At 34.8% G+C, this 25,294-nt stretch overlaps 1 protein-coding gene across 3 annotated transcripts; it reads right to left on the minus strand.

The window, feature by feature from the left end:
* Positions 1-9,440: 9,440 nt before the first annotated feature.
* LOC113050996 (sterile alpha motif domain-containing protein 3-like) lies at positions 9,441-20,472 on the minus strand. Of its 3 annotated transcripts, none has more exons than XM_026214554.1 (7): positions 20,245-20,472; positions 17,000-17,030; positions 14,350-14,495; positions 13,080-14,090; positions 12,434-12,589; positions 11,651-11,743; positions 9,441-11,280 (listed from the first exon to the last, which is right to left on the minus strand). In XM_026214554.1, exons 4-7 carry the CDS (start codon positions 14,076-14,078, stop codon positions 10,957-10,959), a joined length of 1,572 nt encoding a protein of 523 aa, XP_026070339.1. In that variant the 5' UTR covers positions 14,079-14,090; positions 14,350-14,495; positions 17,000-17,030; positions 20,245-20,472; the 3' UTR covers positions 9,441-10,956. The 3 variants fall into 3 exon arrangements, 2 of the variants coding, with proteins under 2 accessions (XP_026070339.1, XP_026070338.1); XM_026214553.1 differs by having other exon boundaries at positions 16,983-17,030; XR_003276835.1 differs by having other exon boundaries at positions 14,350-17,030.
* Between the last annotated feature and the right edge of the window lie 4,822 nt (positions 20,473-25,294).

Genomic DNA, 25,294 nt, shown 5'->3' on the forward strand with positions numbered 1-25,294 from the left:
ATTTTTATTCAGGTTTTAGTCAACAAAAAAAAAGAAAAAAAGAAAAAGCAAAAATAAAACAAACTGGTTCCTTGAAATTTTTTTATGTTTATCTTTGATGTTCTTTTTTTTCAAGTATTATAACCCTTTTCTTTTTTTTTTCTTTTTTTTAAGTATCAGCCATATAATTTTCATTCAGGTTTTAGTCAACAAAATAGTTAAAGGGGACGTCAGATGCCCATTTTCCAAAGTTGGTATGATTATTTAAGGTCTTCATGAAATGTCTGCAACACACTTTAGTAAACATTTCTCAGTATTAATGTAAACAACACTTGTTTAACCTTGTCAAAAACAGCAAGCAATAGTGTAGACATTTCAAAATAAGAGTCCTGGTGTATTTCGTGCTTGTTTTGAAATGCCTATTTAAACTCCACCATTTAAATGCTGTAATTTTGCATTATTTACAATGTGTAATGTGAGTGTGTAATAGTAATCACTCTTATTATGCTGGTGTGTGAGGAAACGAAGACACACTCGCACAACCTGTTTATTCTCTTTAATGTAGTTAATATGTGTTTTTATTTAGATTTTTAAGGTTCTAATAAGATTAACCTTTGGACTCCAAGTTAATAACCCAATATTCAGTTGGATTGAGTTATTAATTTCTGTGCATCTGTCTGAGATGAGAGGGTCAACAGTTCAGCAGAATATCAATGTTTCTGGAGCCGATCTTCATTTCCGTAGTGAACTCTGAAGATGTCTCTAATCAGTGCCTTGCAGGAAACACTACACACAATACAGTTTTCTAATGACATTCCTTCTTCATAATTAGCGGTAAGTGGGAAGAATGTACTTTGAGATTTATGTCATCGTTGGAGGCATGCAGTTTCTGAGAAAATGTGATTCTGGGAAGTCAACGAGAGACGAGTGACTGATAAACACATCTGTGTGATCTTATTACGCTAGGCTGTGCTTAATGTAAAACTGACAGTTCTTCTACTCATTTTTGTTGTAGTGTATGCTGGGTGAATATTTGTGTTTCTCTCCTTTAACTGGAGTGGCTGACCTTCAGAAAATGTTGTTTGTCCATCTCGAGAGGTCAGCAAGGTTTTAACTTATTTTTGTTGTAATATTAGTTTTTTTCTTTTTCTCTAAATCAGTTTAACTTTTAAATGTTTTTAATTAAGACTCCTCTGCTTACCAAGGCTGCATTCATTAGATCAAAAATACAGAAAATACAGTAACATTATAATTTGAAACAATTATTTTCTATTAGAACATATCGAAAATCATAATTTATTCCTGTGATGCAAAGCTGAATTTTCCACATCATTACGCCAGTCTTTAGTGCATGATCTATCAGAAATATGCTGATGCTGATTAGAAAATAAAATATTTATTTCTAATACCATTTCACGGTATAAGTGTTTTTAATGTATTTTTAACACATAAATGCAACCCTGGTGAGACTTCATTAAAATATTTCTTAATGTTTTCAATCTTTTGACTGTAAGTGTATTAAATCAAATTAAATTATTTAATCGAAGCTGTCACTATAGGAGCTAGTTAGTTGGAACTAAATATTGTTTTGTGGTTTTTGTTACACTTACAATGTATTTGACAATAATCACAAGGCAGGATATAACTTTGTAGCGTATGGGTACTTAATGGGATACTGCTTTTATAGCATTTGTGGAAAGCACCAGTAAAGATTATTATTTATTTATTTTATTCAGCTTTTATTATTATTATTTATTATTATTATTATTTAAAAAAAAAAAGTGTCATATTTCACTTCAGTATCCCTCATCGTGATTTAACTTTAAAGAGATTTACAAGCATGGAGCACTGATGTATTTATTTGAAATGGTTATAGATATTGTTTCTGTTGTATATCAATAGTTCAGCCTCACACATTTACGTAATTCTGCAATAAATGCACACAGGAAGAGCTTAGTTTTACCTTCGGATAAATAAAGAGAAATGTATTTCTTTCTCTGCTCTACATAAATAAAACTAGTAATGAGAATGCCTTCTTAAATGTAACTGGGACTGAGCTTGTATAGGGGTCAAATGCCAGTTGCCTTCCTATACAGAATTTTAATATGACATAATTTATATGATACCTCTTTTAAATGTCAAACATAAAAGCATTAAACACGAACATGTCTTTCCCTTCACAAAAAAACAAAAAAAAAACAAAAAAAAAACATAAAATAACAATAAATTTCAACATTTACTCTTCTTTTCAATACTATGCAATGCATGCTGGGAACTAGAGATCCACTACCCAATTTCCAAAGTTAACAAGACAATTATTAACAAGAGAGTTATTATCTTAATTTTTAAAGAAATTATACACATTATTTAGTTAATGTAATGATCAACATTATTATGTCATCAGTAAAATGACGGGAACACAAAAGAAAGATCGGGGTTATATCTTTTATAAGTGAAAATAAAACAAATTTACTTATTTACTGTTGGACACAGTCTTCTCGACATGATGTTAAATAACACAAACGAGTTTTAAGCCAGTCAATGCATAATGCAAATGTGTTACCCCATGCTGTCACTGAAGTGGGATTTGAATGAGGACTCGTTTAGGCTGTTCAGAGTCGATTCTTTAATTTTGGAGATAATAATTGTATTTATCATGCACTTTTCAGCTTTACAACATTGCAGATTGTTTACGTTCACATGCAGCTACATTACACACTTCAAAGCAGGCAAAATTCAAAATTGCATATTAAAGGGCACTTTAATACACTTGGCTTTAATGCATCTTGAAAGCCTTGGCATGCAGCTGTTGTTTGATTGGCTGGTTATAGTTATTCACAATTTTCCACATGTAATTATTATTTTATTTGTTTGATTGGCATGACACAGTTGTCATGTTAAGTGGCTGAGAGGCCCATAAAAGCATAAATCATGTTTTTCGTCTGAGCCTTTGGAGAGCAAAATCCATTAGAATGAAGAGATTCATGTATTTCCCTCCCCACTCCAGCAATATTGCACATTTCCAGCTAAATAATTTAACCGCAGAGTCAGAATGTGACATCTGTAAGCTTGAAAATGAACACAAAACACTTTCAAATGACAGAACACATTTCATATTACTGGATCTCAGAGGTAAATAATAATTACATGCCATTGTGACATGGCTTATATTGAATTTTTTTTTACGTTTGTATTAAACTAAATGTAATAGCTCAGGGCTGCACTGAGCTTCCAGCATCTTCAGGGAAAGATGTGATGGTGAGAGAATAAAGAGATACAGAAAAGCATGATGAATGTTATGGAAATAAGCAACATTTTGATTTACACGTGTAAGGTTGTATAAACTATAGAGCTGATATGAGTAATTGTTTGATGCTAAAATGCTTTCTCGTGTCCTAGTTTAAACCTCAGAACTGTAAACCATTAGTTGGTTGATTTCCTTAAGATTGCATATGAGAGGCCATGCATGTTTAGAGAACGATATCTGAAGAGTTGGTAGATGCATAGACAAATTTTCTTCAAGTCCAAGTGTTTCTGAATCTCCTCAGGGTGCAGATGTTTTCATAACTGGCCTCTAAATTTGGAACAACATGAAAAATGTCTAGAGGTGGGAGGTGTTGGCTCCTTCATTACACTCATTAAAAGACCCAAGGATAATGTTTAGATCTTTGAATGACTTGATTTTGGAAGTGTCTATCATGATTGATATTTTTAATTACACATGGTACATTATTTTGCTCAGTCAGTGATTTGTTTTACATTTTTGGCTACCTAGGATAATCTTGAAAAATGGCATGTGTATGTGCCGTGTTCCTATATGTAAAAAGCTTGTTTTGTGCGGTTTTGTTTTGGTGCAATAGCCATTATAAATCATACTGTGTTTGTTATTGAGGAGAGGTGATTTTTTGATTGACATTTTAGGGCGTTTTTACACCTGGCTCATTTAAAGCATTCGTTTTGGAACCTGGTGCATTTTCTCCCTTAGTTCAGTTTGTTTAAGCATATACAGTATGAAGATGACAATTACACTCGGATCCTCACCAAAACATTCTTTCAGAGAAGGCATGAACCAGGTGGTTTCGGCCCGACTGAAAACAAACTCTGGGGTGGTTCAGTTGAGGTAAGAAAGCAGTCCGACCCAACGGACCAACAAACCAAGCAGTGTCATAATTCATAATAGGGAAGGTGTTATAATAAGCAGCACTGTCCGATTCTGTGAGTGAGCACATTAGTTATCGCAGGTGAAAACCAAAGTGTGCCTCTTCATCTTAAAATCCTGTGTAATTGTTGTGCATACCTGTAAACTTTTATACATTGCACTGATGAAGCCTTGATTCCCTGCATTAGACTAATTTTAAATATAATAACACATATGTGTGTGTGTGTGTGTGTGTGTGTGTGTGTGTGTGTGTGTGTGTGTGTGTATTTTATTGGTTCGAGCAGAGCAAATCTGTGGATCCATCTTGATGGATGACACAGAGGAACAGAAACAGGTGACCTCTGACCAGTAAGTAACAGTTTTACTCACATGTGACTGACATAAACATTTTGCTTTGCTTTGAAATGTTACCTTCTAAAAGTGAACCAAACTAAGAGGAAAGATTGTAACATTGTAACAAATTAAATTGTTTCAGAGCAAAGCAAACAAGCATGCCATTAATCAATATTATACTTCACATCTCAGTTTTGACCTATTTTAAAGGGATCCTATTATTATTATTATTATTATTATTATTATTATTATTATTATTATTATTATTATTATTATTATTATTATTATTATTAATATTATTATTAATATTATTATTATCATTATTATTATTATTATTATTATTATTATTATTATTATTATTGTTATTATTATTTTAAATATTTATTTATATATTTATTTATTTTTATTTTTTGTCTGTATTAAAATAGGTTTTCATTTTTCATAAAACAACAACAAAACAAAACAAAACAAACAAACAAAAAACATATTTGAGTTTTTTTTTAGATCCTATTTTGTTGAAACCCCTTCTTCTGAAAACATGAAATGTGCTCTGATTGGTTAGCTGGCACAGTGTCTAGGGATTGACGAACTGCTTGAGTGTGTTCTGGAAATATCATGCCCCTTACGCCCAATTTCATTTGCTCTGCTGTAAAAATTAATGGTGCACTCTGCAAGTACAAATAAAATGTTGTTGTTTTTTTACTCCACTATTAAGGAGTAAAATCTGAAGTGACAACTGAATTTTTACTGCAGTGTGTATGTTAACATTGTGACATCACAGTATCTGGAAGAAGCGTGCTGTTTTCTGAACACCCTTCATTAAGAGTTCTCCACTCCTTCATGGCCCCAAAATTAAAATGATAATCAACCCCCCCATTTTGTACTTTCTAGGCTCAGCTGCTCACACTTAGGTTTTCTGAGCAGAAGGATGCACATTTCCTCTGCACTTATCCATTGTGGGAATAAAGCCGTGTTGTTACGTTTGATGTTTTTAAGGCTGTGGCTCTCCGCCTCTGTGCCGGATGTCAGAGCGCTCCTCATTATCAGGGTTCCTGTGCTAAACCCAAGGCCCTGATTGAAGACACATTAAAGGAGTCTTATTTTAAAGAATTAGAGGATGTATGCTAAATACTCTCACACCTGATTCTAGTCCTGTGCATTTTATGTGTTGATATTGTCAAAGATGGCTTGGGGTGGAGAAGACACTTTTGAAGTGTGTAAGTTGGGATGATAGCTTATAGCTCTGTGACTTACTAAACGCAGCTTACGCTGTGCATTATCTGTAATGCAGTGCTTTTTTGTCTTGGCTTTGAATGCAGAACAGATTCATCCAACTGTTTTCAAAGCTTTTGTGTGGTGTTCAATGACCAGAAGAACTGATTCAACTTAAATAATTTCTCTTTTTGAATAGTTTCCAACTGAAATACTGAAACACACACACACACACACACACACACACACACACACACACACGTTGAGTTTCCATAGGCGCAATGGTTTTTATACTGTAAAAACTGTATTTTCTTTTTCTTTTCTTTTTTTTAAAATCGATTTTCAAAGAACCTCTGTATGATTTATAAGCTTGTTTCCTCATGGGGACCAAAAAAAAAAAAGTCTCCACACAGTTTGTTAAAGTATGGTAAAAACATGTTTTACTTGCTGTTGTCGTTTGATAGCAGAATATTTTAATTCTAAAGAGCTTTTATTAAACAAAATTTTGTATAAACTTTTTCCTGTCATAGCTTAAAAGTTTATTGAAAGTTTATTGGCAAGTTTATTTTGACATTTTATTTTATTTATTTTGATATTTAATTAATTGTATTTAATGTTTTGCTTATTTAATTATTAATTGACTTATGTTGTTTTATTATTTATTTGTTGCTTTATTCATAATAAAATAATATTTGCTTTATTATGTATTAATTTGTTTAATTTGTTTATTTACTTTTGTTATTCATTTGTATCTGTATACATGTATAGTTATACATATTTGAATTATTATGTTTATTCATTTATTATTTATTTATTTCTCATATTTTCTTTTTATTTATTTATTTATATTTGTATAAATGCATTTATTTATCTACACCACTGATCTATATTTTTAACGACTCTATAGATCAGTGATTTACACATACAATCTATAATTTTACATTTACCAGCCGTTTTTACCATATATTGAGCAGCACACTATCACTACATGCATTACGCGCATATTTTTACTGTTATTTTTCTGTTAAAATTACTAATGGATAAAAACCTGCAAAATGTTCGTTTTCATGGGGCCTGTAGAAACCAGCTGCTTACATGTCAGGCAACACTAGCACACGGACCTTTGTGAGCAGTAACCTTATATTATTGACCTGTCTGCTCAATGCTTGCTTCAGAAGCATGTTAACATGACAAACTTCCTCACCTTTGTGAAACTGATACAAATCTTGACCCTGACCTTTGACCTTGTGCGTGCCTATAGTAAGCAAAGAGTAAATAACCTCATCTTTATGTATGCACGAGCATGAAGACGAGTGTGTGTGTGTGTGTGTGTGTGTGTGTGTGTGAGGGAGAGATGCAGTGATTCTGAATCAGGGAAGGAAACTCCTTGACAGATGCTGAATGCTGATTGAGTTACACAGACACATTTATCTTGTTAAAGATTAAATTCCTTCTGGCTATAATTATTAAAATGCAAATGATATTTTTTTAATGTGCAAAGCCTTCGACAGGAGGCAGAACTGTGCGAACTGTGTGCATCATGCTGTGTGTGTGATTGTCATTTAAGGTGCAAAGGCATGTTCAAGAGATTCAGTCACAAACGCATTAGAGTAAAACTTTTAATCTGAACTCTGACCCAAGAGACGGAGAGATTAAACACAGGACAATAGGCCACCAATCCAACACAGACATTAATGAGAGAGGACGAATAAAAGAGTGAAAAGACAATAGGACGTATCTCAAAAAAAAAAAAAAAAGATTTACACATTTTAGGAAAAAAAAAATTGTTTTTATGTTGATTTGAAATATGATCCAGAAATGTTCTCAAAAGATCCTATTTGACCCTATTTGCATCTATATTTAGCTTTACCAGCACATGACCCAGATGTTTATACCAGGTGTAAATAGCCCAGATGTGTGAATAACAGGCTGTTCACTATGACTTGTTTCACACGTTTATTTCGGTCTCCATATTAACAGGTTACTGAGTTCACACTGCATATGCAAGCATGCTCATGTTGCCCATGAAAACCAAATGCACGACAAACCTATTTATCACTTCTGGAATATAAGCCATTTACAAAAACAAAAACATAAATCATACTACTCAACCATTGCCTGATAATAAATATGTCTATAACACTTTTTTATTGCAGATTGAACAACACATGATGGAATATGCAGCAATGTAAGACACATCCACCAGGATGAACATAAAAATAATTGAACATAAATAAAAAAGAACGAAGAATCATAGCAGATAAAGACAGAGATAAATACAGAGTTTAAGACTTTCTACTTTTTGAAGCTCTGAAATATTTTTACAAACTCACATAGAAATATATTAAAGGAGGGCATAATTTCTTTTTTTTCTGCATTTGCATGAATGAAAACATGATATTTACCCAGCAACAAAACTACGTTTACAACATCAGAGAAAGGCAGCAAACAGGGAAATATATATGCCCATTTCACACTTAAGATCACTTACGAAGTTAGGATATCTACCAGCCTGCTAAAGCTAACTATCCAAACCATTAGCGCTTTCTCAGAAAAGGCCTTTTAATATCTTGCTGTGAGCTGCTGTTTGCCTGTAGTTCGTCCCGGATGATTTGAGTCCGTACAGGTCCTCCAGTGAGGTGGTGCTCCAGCAGAAAGCATCTCCAGGTGCCTGACCCATCCATCACCGGTCTGTTTCGTGGTCTAGTGGTAGATTAAGGGTGAGAGGTTCACACGCTTCCACCACAAGAACAACACCACACCCTCCATCAAGAGCTTTGCCGTAATCGCTTTTGAAGTCTCTCTTGCAGTCGAGTCCGATTCATTTCTGCTGTGATCAGCTGTGAGGGAGTTTCGCTGAGGCCTGGTAATTGCTTTCTTCTTCCATCTCCTTGTTCTGCAGGAGGAGAGAGAACGGCGAACCATTAGAGCAGAAGTTCGAGGTCTGATCACAGCCAAAAGGTTTGAGCACAATCCTTGAACTTGTGATCAAATCTTTTACGTACTATCTGTTGTGTGTAATGGCTCTGGGAGTAAGGGAGTAGTCATCTGAAACTCTGTCATTATTTACTCGAGTTCATGTCACTCCAGATCTGTATGAAAACAAAAGGAGGAATATCACATATAGATCTTGTCTGGTTCATAATAACCTCCTCTCTGGTGCTTCAAAAGGAAACAAACTGTAGTGTTTTCTAGAATACAAGTCATTATATTTGGGTTCTCCAAAAGAGCTCAAAAAATTGTGTGTATAAATATTAGGCAAGTCAAAATTTTGATTAAATTTGAAATAAATTTGGAATGTAATCATTTATTAGTGATATATAATTGTTAATGAGGGCTGGAAGTGACAAATATCTTGTATTTAGATGTGCATAATTAAGCAGGATTTGTTTTGGGCCAAAACAGAGATTTAACACACACTCTAAGAAATGAAATGTTGTATTTAATTAATAAAGTTATGTCAACCGGTCCCACAAAACTTAGTTGCTTAAATGGAAAAGGTAATATACAATTAATTGTAACATAATGTTTTAAGTAAATCGTTCATAACGGTGTTAATTAAATGGTACATTACACAATTATTTTGAATAAATGTAAATTATTGTCTTGAATTTAATGACTATAGCTTGAACTAACATTACCGGTTTAAGTTCAATTAACTAAACAGAAATAAGCTTTGCTAATGTTATCCATTTGAGTTGATTATACTTGCCCGGTTTAAAAAAAAAAAAAAAAAAAAAAACTACTCAAGTCACTTTAATTAACTTTATTCACTTTGGGTTTTGAAGTAGAAGTCAAAAAGTAAGGTACATTACTATATCTGGGATTATCATGACTGATACAATTATTACAAATATATAAGCAAAACTTATATACGAATACAAATTGTACTAATACAATTGAAGACACCAACATAAATCCACGTATAAAACGCAAATAGACCAAAATAAATAAATCAAAAATATAAAACTTGTTTGTGAATCTCTTTCACCATCTGATAATGTTAAATCCCATTATAGCTTTATAGTCCCAAAAGTGAATCTGAACTTTGACAACATCAAGAATGTTTAACATGTATTGCCTGCTGCAATAAAAAAATAGAGGCAAATCCTTAGTTTTTTAGCTTAATAAACTCATTTAACTATAAACTTTTCTCAAGGAAAAAAAAAACAATTTGACAACTCGGACTAACATGACTTTCAAATAAATGGAAAAATGATGATTTGCACTGCATGTCCACTATGTGCCAGATTTCGTTTGATGTGTCTCATCAAATTTGATCACAAAATACATCATTGGCATTGGGACAATGAGACTTTTTTTTTTTAAACGGTCAGAAACAATGAGCCTAAATAATCATGTATATGCAGTAGCCTAATATATTTAACCATTCCATTTTAGTTTAAATTTTGAAAACCAAACTCCTGCCAAGAACAAAATATATTTTTAAACAAATAACTTTTTTTTTACCTTGAGGCCTCAGTAGACTTTAGCACTTCACGTTTCAATTCCCATCAAAAAGATGAATTCAAAAAAAAAAAAAAAAAAAGATGTGCAAAGAATAGACCAATATATATTAAAAAAATTCTAAAATATAAAACTTGTTCGTGAATCTTCCACCATCCGATAATGTTCAATCCCATTATAGCTTTCTAGTAAATCTGAACTATGACGTCAACAATGTCTAACAGGTGTTGCCTACTGAAATAAAAACTAAAGAGGCAAATCCTTGTTTTCTATATGGAGGGAGGTTAAATTAACTGAAGTTTACAATCAAGAGGATTTATGCTGCAGAAAATTCTCACTTCACCGTTAGAACATCCTATGTTCAGACTTTACATACCTGCTGACTTATCAAGAACATTATGAAAAGTACAAGTTTTATAGTTTGCTTCAACAGGAGAAATAGAAAATTTAGCAATGTTTACGTAACAAAAAACAATCTTCACCTTAAATTGTTTGAGATGGTTTCATTATAACAAACCAGTGTTTGTTGTATTTCACATCTTTTGATTCTTAAGAAATCAGAAAACAAGAGAAGTTTAAATGCCAATTACCACAACCAACATTGTCTTTAGATTGCTAGATGTTTTGTCTAGCAGCAGTCCAAAATCCAAAGAACTGAGCCTCCCCAAGCAAGTCGATGACCAACTGCAGTCCTGTCTGCTTATTACAAACCATCATTGATCTCAGCTTTATTTTGTCTAGCAGCAGTCCAAAAACAAAGTAACAGTCAACACAACTAAAGTGTCTAAAGCCAGGTGCAGGTGATTCTACTCATGCAGTTTGTTTTTGAGGACCTGCACTTTAGTGGAGAGCTTGTTCCCATCCAATTCCATAAACACTTTCTGAAGAAATTCGAAAGTGTATCGCAGTTCCTTGGGATAGCTCAAGTTTAAACAGTAGATCAAGCCAAACAGGACTGCACATCCATTTGCAACCTCTCTCAGATCTCGCAGCACTGTGCAGCCTTCAATGACGACGCCAACATCCTCAGGTGGATCTGAAGCATCCGCTCCATCATGTCGAACAATGTAGACACCCAAAGCCAGTCTCTCCATTTCCGTCATTGCATCAATACCAATATCCTCAGTAGCCTATGACAAAGAAAGAGACTCATTATTAATTATGCATCTATGACACTAGAAACAAACCCAAAAGATGTTAAGTTTACAATTAGAGAACACAATACTTTTTTATTTTTTGTGTCTTTGGCTTAACTTTACAAAATGTTATACATTAACATAGAAATAAATTGTTGTCCATTATGTTTTTGGTTGATCAATCATCATATTAATTTTTTTTGAAAATTGTATGTATTGCCAACATTGGCAAAAATCAATATAGCATAACATGCATGTTCTGAGCCTACAACACATTTCAATTCACAGGTTTGTGAAATTAAAATATAAAAAATACATATTTTCTGTATCAATTTGTTTATGATTGACAAAGAATTCGACTTACCCAGTACTCCTTAATAAGGCTGTCAGGCTTTTCATTTAAGTAGACGCACAATGCCTTTAGGATGCATGTCCGTCGTACTTCAACACTGGGATTCTGTGGAAAACCAACAACTGATTTTGAACATTTTATTTGAGGAAGCTGTCATTATCACATTGACAAATCTATTACAACCTTATTCTACCATGCTTTTAATTAACTGATTTGTGCAATTTTCATGAAATGTCAGTTGTAAATCTGCAGTTCAGCTTGTGGTGTTGAATCTGCATTTGTCAATTGCCTGATACACACTCATTCCTTTTAAGGACATCATTTTGAGAAAATAATTTCACTGTTTAGTGAGCCACATTTAACATAAATAGCTCGTGTTTCTCAAGCTTATACCATTGACACCTTGAAGGAGGCAGTACTGTTCAGTTTGAACTAAAATAAACAATTGAATGGACGAATGAAAAATTGCATCAGACAATTCAGAAAAGCAGATTCAACACTTCACACAAGCAGAGTTGCAGATGTACAATTGACATTTCATGATAAATGAGCACAAAATATAAAGTATCCTTTTTATAAATTAAAAACATTTACAGAAATACATCTATTTGTACAAATCATAGAATTTTGTATTTGTGGATAGCAAATCATATTTGTAAATAGCGTAGTATTTGCAAATAATTTAACTTTCCATAGAAAGGTTAAAGACCATAATACAAAAAAAAAAGAATAATCATGTTTAGAATAAATGTTAAACCCCCAGGGGTCGGAGCACAATACACCCAAAACACATACCTTGTCCATTTCTGCAATGATTACGTCGATATCACGTCTTGCTGTTCCCCCCTTCTTTTTGAATACCCTCAATAGCTGGCTAGAGTAATGATCCAGTCGGGACATAAAGGTTGAGAACAGGGGGACTGTGGTGATGAGGGTGAATTCTGCATTTACCTGTATTAAAACACAAATTCACTATGAGTCTCTTAAGTTAAAACAAATATATTTTAAATTATCACACTCCAACTCTGTGGGCTACATCTGGCCGTGGTACAATTATATCCAGTTTGCCTCAAAAGTGGAGCTGGCGTGTCCATAATATTAATAAGACAGCACTGAGACTGTTTGGCACTCAGTACCATTTCTTAACTTTGGCCCTCTCTGAAACTTGAGTGTGACACCCCTGGTGTAGAGGGAACATGAGTTGGCGTTTGGCTAAATGTTTTTAGTTGGTGGTTCAATGTATCTGTAACCAATTTATATGGATGTATGTGTAATATGCATTGTAATATAGAGTAGAACAACCACATGCATGGATTCTTACCACATTGCCTCCAAACCTTTGTCAATTAAATATGTGCTCATTTGTTTTATACCCAAATACAGTATTTAGACATCAATTCCACGTATTTAAATTAAATAGAGATGATGAATAATACTTTACCTGGCTCTCAGAAAACAGGGCTGGCCATCTGTTTTTGAACTCTGCTATGAAGGGCATATCTTTAACGACTTCCTGTCTTCTATAGGCAAAGGTTCTTTCCATTTTACTTTTGATTAGCTGTTGGTTGTTCTTCTTTTTCACCTCCAATATAAGTGCTTTCCTTTCTTCCTCGAGGCTCTCTTTAGTTTCGCCTGCAGGGTAATCAGGACAATAGTTGACTTCTGCTTTACGTGGCTTCTTAACCTGGTTAGGTCCATGACTCGTGGCACCTTGCTTTTCTTTTACAGCGTTGATGCTCAACTCGGGGCAGCCAATGCTCCTTAGTCTGGTGCGGTAGTTTGCCATTTTGTACTTTAAACTAATTTTCCAGCCATAAAAGCCAGTGACAGATCCTTTCTCCTTTAAAAAGGGATACTTTGTTATCAGAGCCTGAGCCACATTATCAAGCTCTGTACTAGAAGGATAAACTTTGTATTTGATGATTTCTGCTGCCAGACCGTCTAGTATATCGGACCTCAGTTTGTTACTTGTTGTAAGAAGAGTTCCACTGCTGCAGAAGGCTTGTTTTGCCTTTTCTAACTGAATCTGTACCTCATAACTGAACGGAGGTATTTCAAAGTTTGTGGGCCATGGCTGTGATCTAAGGGAGGTACCTGAAGATGTAGATTCAGCGGAGGAAAGTATGTCTGTGTCTGATGCTGAGGACAGCAAAAAATCATCTTCCTCTTGCGTAACATTAGTGAGTGTGAGTGTGATTGTCTCATCCGGCAAGTTAATAACTTTAACTGTGCTTTTGTCTTTGATTTCTGAAGTATCTGTTAAGTTCACAAACTCATTGTCAAAATCAATGTCTCTATACTGCAGCCTGAAATTTCCAGACAGGCCGAAGTGTCTTACAATCTCTCCTTTAAGGTCCTCTATGGAATTGGGTATTCCATTGGGCAGAATTAATTTTGATGCGTCGTCTACTCCAAATATGACTCTCAGAGTTGCAGACATCTTGAATTCATTCTGCAAAACAAAAGGAAAGTTTCTTTAAGAATAATTTCCTTTGTCTCAAAAGGCCTAGATGCCTCCTTTTCTCCCCGATTAACATATTATTTCTGATAGCACTATGTAATAATAAAATGTAATTCATGTAATTCGTTATTGTATTATGAATTTGAGCACACTTTTGCAACACAACATTATATGATTAACCAATTAACTAGAAAAGTAAAGCCTCCACATACAATTAAAAATGTAAAAAACATTTTTTTTAAATGTTTACCTGTCACATGTACAAATCTTTTTAAAGTCACCATTCGTAGGGATCCAACTTTGTAGTCAGCCAAAGGACACTGGTCAGCAAGCTCCTTCAAACCAACAGCTGCAAGCTCTCTTGTTGGATGTAACTCATAAGCTCGATAGTGCTCTCTGTACCATGAGTTAAGTTTTTTAACAATGAAAATCAAATCATCTTTTATAATGCACAGCTGAATTATTTCGGAAAATTCTGGAAGACCGCCACATGATCCATGCACAACTATCATACCTTTTTTGTAGTTTATGCCATTAACAGTGACACTTTGGGCAAGGTTTACATCAGTGATGTCAGGGTATGTCTGGGTTATTGTGTTCAATACATCCTCATTAAGGACATCAATGGGGACTTTTGAAACTTTCGCAACATCCAAGGAGGGCTTTTCATTGTCAGGACAAAGCATATTATAGGAAACCATTAACTGATGCTTTGTAGCTAATGACAGAGTTATGTTCCTGAAGTTATTTAAATGCCTAACAACTTGCTTAAAAAAGCTGTGTTTGGCCTCAAACCGCATAGTCCATAATGACACGAGGGGACCAAAACATTTAATCATTTCTGGATAGTGTTCCAGAAAATGATGTTTAGGCAACAACTTCTGTTCAGGAAAGAGTTCCTGATAACGTTCTCGATGCTCTGAGATTTTGCACTCCAAATATGCAATCGATTCTAGACAATGAACAGGGGCAACTACCAATTCAGCAATATCCTTTAAATCCAAAATCACCTGCCAAGCAGGTTCATCAGTTGGAACAAGTTTACCAATGATAAAAGGAAGTAATCGAAGAAGACACCAGTTTTCATGGGCATTGCCACCCACTGTGCGTTTCTTTTGAAAAGTTTTAGGTAGCAAATGAGGGCGGTTTGTTTTATCCCCCTCTTTATATGGAAAAGAATGGATAAGATTATTAAGGTGTTCAAGAGTGAAGAACTTCTTCGATAAAAGCACATTAATGCACAGTGCTAGTTCTACAGGAACTATGCCCTCAAACACATCGTGGACAATATCTGGGGGGTAACCACTTGTCACATTAAAGTGAGACAGACTGTCAGTTAAAACACAAGACGTTTTTACACCAAAGCAGCTTTCCCCTTTTTCTTGAGCCGTCTTTACGTGAAGCTGATGAACTTCGTTGGTTCTACGCTCAAATACCCCGGATTTCACTTCGTTCCCCTGAATGTCACAATTCTGAGCTGTACAAAACCGACAGAAATATTTTCCCGAAAAACTCTCGACAAATCCAGCTAGCCCATGAGCCCCCAGATTATCCGCAACAACACATTGTACTGTGCCCTTGATAAATGACCCAAGTTGTGGAATAAACAGTCCTTGCTGCTCCAAAGTCACTATATCATGCAATAAAGGCTCAAATATTTTTTTGTAGCCATAAGCTTTAACATGATCACTTTTGCACAACAATGCTAGGTAGATTGAGGACAGGACTGAGCTGCTACCAGGAGGCAAGTTACCTAAAATCCAGTAGACTGCACACAGTTTGTGTTTTTTGCGTGAAGTTCCCAACGGATTGCAAACCTCAAAGTCGTCGATGTACAAACATAAACTAATCCTTAAATCCTCACCTGAAAAGAAAGGGTTTCTTTTGTGGTACTCACCGTTCTGAAAAGACGCATAGTGGTCTACATTTGCAGAAGAAACTGCATGATTATCAAGAAGCTTATCAACTATATCTTTACGTCCAAGTAGCTGCTGTAGAGAATTCAGTAAGGGAATGTACTGAAAGGTTTTATTGGACCTTGCCTCTAGTACATACTCAACAGGTTCCACAACCTTAAAGTTTTCTTTATAGTACTGTTTACGTTTGAAGGCTGAGGCTAATGGACCACCTTTAGCTATAGCTATTACCAAAGGATTATTGGTAGAAATGGCTAAGATGAGTTCATTAATTATTAACTGATTAACCTGAAGGTTATGCTTATTGAAAATTTCAAAAGCTGTACTGTGTGATACAGGCACTGCAGCAGAGGTAAAAATGAAATGCAACTCTTCCAGTAACTCATCAATTGTAGAGCTTGGTACATGTGAAAAAGTCTCCAATTTCAGAAGGACTGATGCCAATTTTTTAATTATTGTCTCTTGCAAGTTCTCATTTTCTGCCTCAGGTTCAATAAAATTGTCGCAATCTAAATCGGAAGCAATTTCAGCAGTTGAATGCTTTTTAGATAGTTGATGCTCAGCATTTGTATCACATCCTTTCAATAGTCCAACTTTAAAGTCTTTTATAGTGCAATGTGCATGCTTCCTATTCTTATGGGATTTGAAAGTAGCATATATATTAGTTTGAAAACAACAATTTTCAAACATACAAGTTACTGTTTCATAACTTCTCAGATGGTTGTTTACATGAGAAAAGTAATCTGTACTAGATGCTATTTCACTTCCTGGACACAAAGGGCATGTCAATATTACTTGTTCTGTAGTCCTTAAATGTAAAACATCAACATGACATCGACTCAAATGAGTTTTAAGTGCATTCCATGTTCTGAATGAGCATGGGCATTCATAGTATGTGCATGGATATCTGGAGTGTCCCTGACCATAATGGCCATGGATTAATTTATAGTGTTTTAGTAATTGGTACCTTGTAGATTCACTTACAGGACACTGTTTGCACCTCCACATTCAGAGCCTAAAAAAAGACATGAAAGTGTTAATGATACAGAATCCCTTCCAAATCTATAGCAATTATATTTGAGCCACTGACTGGCTCATCTCATGATGGGTGCAGTGCAGGCCCGTCGTCAAGGGGGGGCATTGGGGGGCAGTGCCCCCCCAAATGACTTTTAGTGCCCCCCTAAACGTAACGCACAGAACAATTAACCAAAATTGCATTACTGTGCATTCACACCGCCGGCGTCGAGAGCGTCAAAGTGGCCGGAAGTCATTCATTTTCAATGTAAACCAACGGCGAGGAGCAGCGAGGCGCGACTTGGCCTTTGAGAGCGTCGAGCAGAGTTTAAATCAAGGCAACTTTATGGTAATGAGCTATGACGCGGTTGGGCAGCAATCAATCGGAACGTAAAAGTCATCCGCTTGAGAGGATTACAGAGGACGCAGCTCCGATCACATTAGTTCCCAAGCAAAATAGAGGACAGGTTGATTATTGCTGTTTCGCGTTTGCAGTAATCTACGATGTGTCCCTGTTTGCGTACAGGGACATAAGAAAATAATTCAAAGTGATACGTGGACCAAGGTGTCTGAGATCGTTCATTTTAAGTAAAGGACCTTAATATTTCGTCCACAACAACATTTAATGTGATCAACTTTTAACGTTAATCTCCTTGTGGTTAGTCTGCATAAGATCAACAAGTCTGTTCGCTTTGCGGCCACTATTAATACAAAATTAGAATTCGGTCTACGTGACTACGTCAGAGCATCTGAGCGCTCACGAATCTTTCTGCAGCGTCGTGAACAGAACAACAAGGGCGATTTTTCACGCTCCCGACGCCGCCGGCGTGAACGCAGAGTTAGACGTTTAACAGTGAAAGTTATTGATTTAGATCATTGCTCTAATAACGTTGTTTCAGCAGAACTTGGCTCACATGAACAGTAATCACTACAACGGTAACAGTAGAAATGCATAACACATTACCTTCAGAAATGATTCAGAAGATTCATTATTCAACGCATTATTACACAGAACATAATTTTAAATATAATTATATTCATAAATGACTGTTAAAACATCCCAAAACAGCACCCAAACCTTGCAAAGACCTACCTAATTAATTATTCAAATACAACAGCCAATGGCAAGTCTCCTGCAGCAGACCTTTCAATATGTTATTTTTGTGTTAGTAGTTTTATTAATTCAAATTACAATATGCAGTTTGTGTGTAAGTATATGTATATGTATATGTATATATAAATCATGCAATTCATTTAGTTAAGCATACAGTATTGTATTGTTTATACGCAATTCCTTTGCGCAGCTGAGCTGCGCGTTGCATGCGATCTCAGAATAAATTTTTGGCGGTTTTGGAAATGTTAAGAGACAATAAACAGAGACGTTGAGATCAAACGGTGAAGTATTTTATTTGAATAATTGAAAAAACAAGATTATTGTGGTCTATTTTAGTTATAGCCTAATATGGGTTTATGTTATGGTCCGTCTCAGATCATTAAAAAAAGTGTGCCCCCCTATGAAAATTAAATGCCCCCCCATTTGGTTTGTTCTGGCGACGGCCCTGGTGCAGTGTATGCCCGCCTTAATAACAGACAGCAGCACTAATTGAATACTATAATGGAGTTTAAAAAACAAAACAAGAACAATACTAGTTTAAAACTGTAGCCTACTGGAGCTAAAAAAAAAACATTAAAAAATAACATGGCTAAGCCATGTGTTATATTAGGCTAATGTTAAATATCAATAAAAAAAAAATAAAAGCGCATTGTTTAAAGCTAAATTACAGCACAACTAAACTAAACTAACTACACAGAATTCTAATATTTCGGTAATTTAATGGCCATTTCTAACACTTAACGATGATAAGGATACAGGCTAATTCTGTGTTAATTAAGCTAGCAAGAAATCGTTTTAAACTATCAACAAAGTATACGTCTAACAGTGGCTTAGCCACGGGTGTGCCTGTGCCACCCACAGTGGCAGCTGGCACACCTAAAAATAGATGCAGAATTATTTTTTATAGTCTCAATTTTTTTTACTAAACTTGGGCTATTGTTGTTTACTTAGAAAATATATATATTTTTAAAATCAACCCTTTCACGCGTAAGTTCAAATATTTTAACTGACCCCTTGTTTCCATGGCGACGCGTAATGATTGTCACGTGACACACCGCAGCCACAACAACAACTAACAGATGTATCGCTATTCGTTTTATTTAGTTTTTCATTTTTTATTAAAATATATACACAAACTTGCTAACCATGTCAACTATCTGATATTCCGATTCTTCGTTTAAAAACCTTTATAAATTATCTTGATCTATAACGAGATGAGCGCTGCAGTTCAGAGTCCTGTCAGCCGGATTTAACGTACAGCACTTGAATTCCCCAGTTTCTAGTGAAATATATGAAAGTGAGTGGCTGTTGAACTGGACGAAGAATAGACTAAACTTTATTGTTCTGCTATGTCTGTCTGATATATGAATAAAACGCAGTCGGCAAATTACATTTGATTAGATAGTTTTTGCTGGTTCCATATACATCAGTGTGTATTTTACAAACTACCAATGCATTGTTTTACAAGTGATTATGTTTATTTAAATGTATGAAACCTAAAATAAACATTATGTGGTTGAAAACACTGCATATTAATTGTGATCTATGACAAGCGCTGAGCGCGTCCGTCTCTGGCTCAGCTGCAGCCAACGCGCGAAAGCAGTTTGAATCTGGCAGTACTGTGACGTCACTGAACATTCTAAGTCATACTCTCAGGGCCAGTGGCACAGAAATAAGAATCCAATGCAATAGTGCAATAATGCTAAAAATGTTAAAATGTATAATTTCCTTTTTATATTAATTTTGTTCAAATATATCTGCCGACATTCGGACTGCCAAGCAAACAGCAGCTGACTGTGACCCCAGCAGCTCCCCAGAGATCTTTGCCGCGCATATAAACCGTCTATGATATAAACAGATAATTTTTGATTGCACATTGCTAGCTAGAGCTCCTTTCTTAATTTTTTTTTTTTTTTAATCAAAACTCGGCTTGATGGACAGCCGGACACAAGGCCTAACCCATAATTTTGCACAGTAATCTGACAATAAATGTGGCACACCCAGAGTCTCTTTTCTGGCTACACTACTGACGTCTAAGCACAAAAAACATTTCACAAATGTACAATTCTAAAATATATTACTAAAAAAACGTTCTACTTACCAAATAATTTATGGATGATAACGGATTTACAAAAGTTTGCCAAGGGCAGGTGGAAAATGGATGCGTCGTCCCATGCATGTGCGAAATTGCAAGTACGGAAAGCGCTTTGGGACAATCTTCAACCGCTAGTAGGTTTAAAATGATCTGGTTAAGTTGGTTTGAATCTGTGACATTTTGTAGACTTGAAATGTTATACTATTAATTTAATGCAATGAAACTTGCTTATTTTTACTATATAAACATAATACTTTTAGTAATTTTACCATAAAACTAGTATTTAAATTAAACTACACCCATGCTTCATTTTTAAGAGTGCACTGGAAAGTAAAAAGAAAAATGATTAAATGCCCATGAGAAGCATGGAACACTATTGGAAATTGAAAATTGTGACCTGGCCCACAAAAACAGTCTTAAGTTTAAATTTTTTAAAATTGAGATTTATAAATCATCTGAAAGCTGAATAAATATGCTTTCCATTGATTTATGTTTTATTTAGATCTCACAATATTTGGCCGATATATACAACTATTTGAAAATCTGGAATCTGAATCTGAAAAATCTAAATACTGAGTACCTAATAAATTCTTAGCAATGCATATTACTAATTAAAAATTAAGGTTTGATATATTTATGTAGGGAATTTACGAAATATCTTCATGGAAAATGATCTTACTTTTACTTAATATCCTCATAATATTTGGCATAAAAGAAAAATCTATCAGTTTGACCCATACTGTGTGTTTTTGGCCATTGCTACAAATATAACCAGAGACTTAAGACTGCTTTTGGACCAGAAATTCTCATTGGGGCAGCAGAATCTCAAACAAACACAAATAAGCAAATGAATAAATGAAAAAAATAGGTTGGTTAGAAAATATATTAACTTAAAAAGACTTTTAAGCATAAAGCATTTTATCACTAATTAAAGGAAAAATATAAAAGAATATCAACTTAGAATTATGCACACAATACAGTCAAAAGCAATTTATATATTCAGTTTCATAATGAGTTATAAAAAGAAGTCAGCTCTGTTTTGTCTCTCATTCTGTTCTGAATCTTAAAATAAAATGCAACTTGTGTGACAGTGATTTTTTTTGTCAATAGCATGTAACATGTTGAAATACAGAAAAATGTAAATTAAATGGATTGTTCACTCAAAAATGACATTTAACTCAAAGCAGATGCTGGTAGCAATTGACTTCCATGGTATTTTTAACCGTATTATGGAAGTCATTGGCTACTGGCAACAGAAGAAAGTAAGTAATACAGGTTTGGGACAACGTGAGGGGGTAGATGATGACAGAATTATTTGTGTGTGTGTGTATGTGTGTGTGTGTGTGTGCGTGTGTGTGTGTGTGTGTGGGTGTGTGTGTGTGTGTGTGTGTGTGTGTGTGTGTGTGTGTTTGAACTATCCTTTTAAAGTCATTATTTGCTGATTACCTCAAGAACTGGATCATTGAGTCAGTTCATTTGATTACAACCAGGGATGCATTTCCCAAAACCATAGTTGCTAACTAAGTTAGCAACTTTGTTGATTGCAATGCAATTTTCCATTGCCAACCAACTAAGTTGATAACAGGTTAGCAACTATGGTTTTGGGAAACGCACCCCAGATTGATCCAGTTCATGAATTCTAGTTCACTCACAATATCAAGATCTGTATTATGAGCATATAATGACCAACATACTGACTTCAGAAGACTTGGAGTATAGTTCACAAGTCAGTGTCCCATTGTCATTTTTGGATGTGGAAAATTTTTTTCTACTACTGTAACTCTCAGCCCACTGTAGCTCTTATACTGTATTTCTACAATCTTTGGTTCAGTCTATGGAAACTGCCGAAGGCTTTATGTAAATATTGGAGCTAGAGAAAGAGAGAAAGAGTGTGATATGCTTAAAATGAGGTCCGTAATTGAATATTTAAGTCTTGGCTATTTTCCTTTTAAAGATCTAATTGAAAAACACTTCATGAGGCGCTAACAGTGCATGCACTCTGCAAACATGATTTGCATAAATATCACACTACTCATGAATAAAAAAACAAGGCAATAAATAAAACAGTCAATAAATGCACACCCTCGTGTGCAGAAGTTCAATTGTTTCGACTTTTCCGGTATAAATATATTGTTGTAAACAGATTCTCTTAACACTGTATGTAAAAGTTTAAGCAGTAAGAACTCTTCTGACTGCAGGCATTGCTCTTCCAGATCATGCTTTAATAATAGAAATGTTATATTAACATTGAGGCTCTGTTTAGCCTGGAATAACATGCTTTTGATGGGGTTATAGAGAGTTCAAAAATCCTAAAAATATAATATTTGTTTTCCGTTTGCTCACTTTTCACCACACATATTTCCAAATATTAAATGTACAACTAGGCTATTAAACAATAAAATGAGATAAACGTTTATGGAAATGTTTTCAGTTTACATGTAGACCCATGTGTTAACCCATGAACATGAAATGAATAAATTGAGTGTTTCAAAAAAGCTTCTTATAAAAATGTAGTGCACTTTGTCTTCATACTGTACACACACACACACACACACACACACACACACACACACACACACACACACACACACACACACACACACACACATATATATATATATATATATATATATATATATATATATATATATATATATACAGCCATGGTACATGCATACATTGCAATATTAAAAAAAAAATATATAAACACTAGTTTCCCACATTTTCTTTAATATATTGCATATATTTTCCAGTATATTACCGTACTTTTTTGTTTTGTTTTGTAAGGGCACCGTCTAGTTGATTTTGCACATTTACACAATCACAATTGTGGATGCTTGTTGTGTCTGAACACCAGAGTAAGCAAAGGTAAATCTAGGAGACGTCTCATTGTAAGATCATCATTTAAGACAGATGGCATTTATATGCAGTTAAATGAAATGCAATAAAAGCACAATCACTGTCTGAACATGAAAGGTTCTGGGCACGGTTTATATCAGTCACTCATACACTGATTCAGAGCGAGTGACCAGCAATATATCTTCATCAGAGCTGAAATGAGGAGAATTTCCTTCCCCTCAGGGAGTGGTCTCTTAGCGGAGGGTCCCGATCGCAGCAGATGGCCCTATTAGGCAAAGAAGAAGAATTTATTTAGGACTCCATCTTGAAGAAGGACGAAAGAGCCATGCATTGAGAGAGATTTCCCTTTCTTCGTGCTTTCAAAGGCCTCTTTCAGTTAACTCTGCGATTAGCCTCACATTCGTTTTTTTTTTTTCTTTTATCAGGACTGCCGCTGAAACGGCATGATTCAGAGGAAAAGAGAAGAATGTGGCATTTATTGGTGACAGGTTTAAATGGAAGAAAAAGAGCTTACTGTCACAGATTCTGAGGACTCACGCTGACAAAAAACATTCAAAACTTTGGGTAAAAACTTCTGAGAGGGAAACAACTGTCTTAAAGGCAAATTCACACTGTGTCAACATCCAGCTGATCACTGAATTAACCCTGTTAGCGTTTTCATGTCTGTTTATTGGTCTTAGAACGTTTAAGCAATCGGTTATGATTTTCTTAGAAACCCTGTCATTTTTCAGACATCTTCATGAACCGTTGATGAGCTAAGCGTCCCTGCCAAATGCATAGAAGCAGATGTGGGGGTGCAACAGGGGGTAATAGGGCTGCCAATCACAGTTAATCACACTATTTTTTATATAGTGACCATGTTAATTCATTCAGTTTCTTAGTTAAGAAAATAACATAATGGGTTGAGCAATTTGTGTGGGTTTCATTTCATATTTCTCAAATTGCATGAAAGTTGTGAAACGCAAAGATGACTCAATGCAAATCTATTTTTGTTGCCGTCCTTCAACTGAATTCTCAAAAGGACTCTGTTATAATTATAGATTGAATCAGTGTTAGCTCTTTTGAAATTATTGGCATTAAACTTATTTCACTGCATATAGAGAAGCTTCTGCAACCGCTTTCTCTCTGTCGACACTTTAAAAGACCAATGACACACACAGATGAAAGTCTGAAGCAGTAAGTGGACAGTTGTGTTTCACAATATCAAGCATTCAGAGGTTGGTCGGTGAATTTTATAGAGCGTTTATGTTTGGGACACCGTGAACTCACTTTTGGTTTGTGCTTCCAACACAAATCTGTTCCAAACAGTATAGGTGGCAAAATTACAGACCTCCGTTCATCTTCAGAACACAGTTTAAGATATTTTAGATTCAGTCCGAGAGCTCTCAGTCCCTCCATTGAAACTGTGTGAACGGTCTACTGTCCATGTCCAGAAAGGTAAGAAAAACATCAAAGTAGTTCATGTGACATCAGAGGGTCAGTTAGAGCATCGAAAATACATTTTTGGTCCAAAAATAGTAAAAACTATGACTTTATTTAGCATTGTCTTGAGAACTGAAGATGAACACCGAGCCGAGCCAGATAACATCAAACAAACAATTCTCAAAACAAAACTTGGAGAAAGTGAAGAAAGTTCTTAGGATAATTTGTAAGATGTTTGTAAGAACATTCCAACTGTAACTGCAATTCCTCAATAAATAAATAAATAAATAAATATTTGCTTACAAACATCTTTTCTAAATGTTCTGAAGAATAAAATAACAGGCTTTGATGTTTTCTGGTGAATTATCAACCCTCTTTTTAAATAGGAAACACCTGACAGTAAGGTTATGAATGTAAAGTTTAATGGCATTAGCTGTAATTGGAGAATTTATATACTACATAAGGAAATTTGTCAAATTTTATAATGGTATAATAAATTATATTTAGCTGGTGGTATGTCGTAAAGCTTAATAGTTGAAACTTGAAATATTAAGAGCATTCTTAATAAGAATTTTGTATATAATACAAAATAAGAAGAAAATGGCAATTAAGAATATTTTTTTTTTGCTTAAGAATGCTTGTGAATCCAGGACCTTGAGATCTTCTCCACTTGTTTTCCATGCGCTCTTGTTTATTTGTTTATTTCTTTTTCTAGTATGACTGTGTAGTTTATGATGAGTGTAAGAACCACAGTGCAGTTCATTAACATTGGCTC

The sequence above is a fragment of the Carassius auratus genome, chromosome 31 (genome assembly GCF_003368295.1).
Source record: "Carassius auratus strain Wakin chromosome 31, ASM336829v1, whole genome shotgun sequence".
Taxonomy (NCBI): domain Eukaryota; kingdom Metazoa; phylum Chordata; class Actinopteri; order Cypriniformes; family Cyprinidae; genus Carassius; species Carassius auratus.

Bases quoted from the DNA above. Each gene is read 5' to 3' on its own strand.
- LOC113050996 (XM_026214554.1), bottom strand. From the start codon at position 14,078: ATGTCTGCAACTCTGAGAGTCATATTTGGAGTAGACGACGCATCAAAA. The intron at 12,590-13,079 runs GTAAAGTATTAT...GTTTTAATACAG, and splicing joins CCCTGTTTTCTGAGAGCCAG to GTAAATGCAGAATTCACCCT. The intron at 11,281-11,650 runs GTAAGTCGAATT...TCTTTGTCATAG, and splicing joins GCCTTATTAAGGAGTACTGG to GCTACTGAGGATATTGGTAT.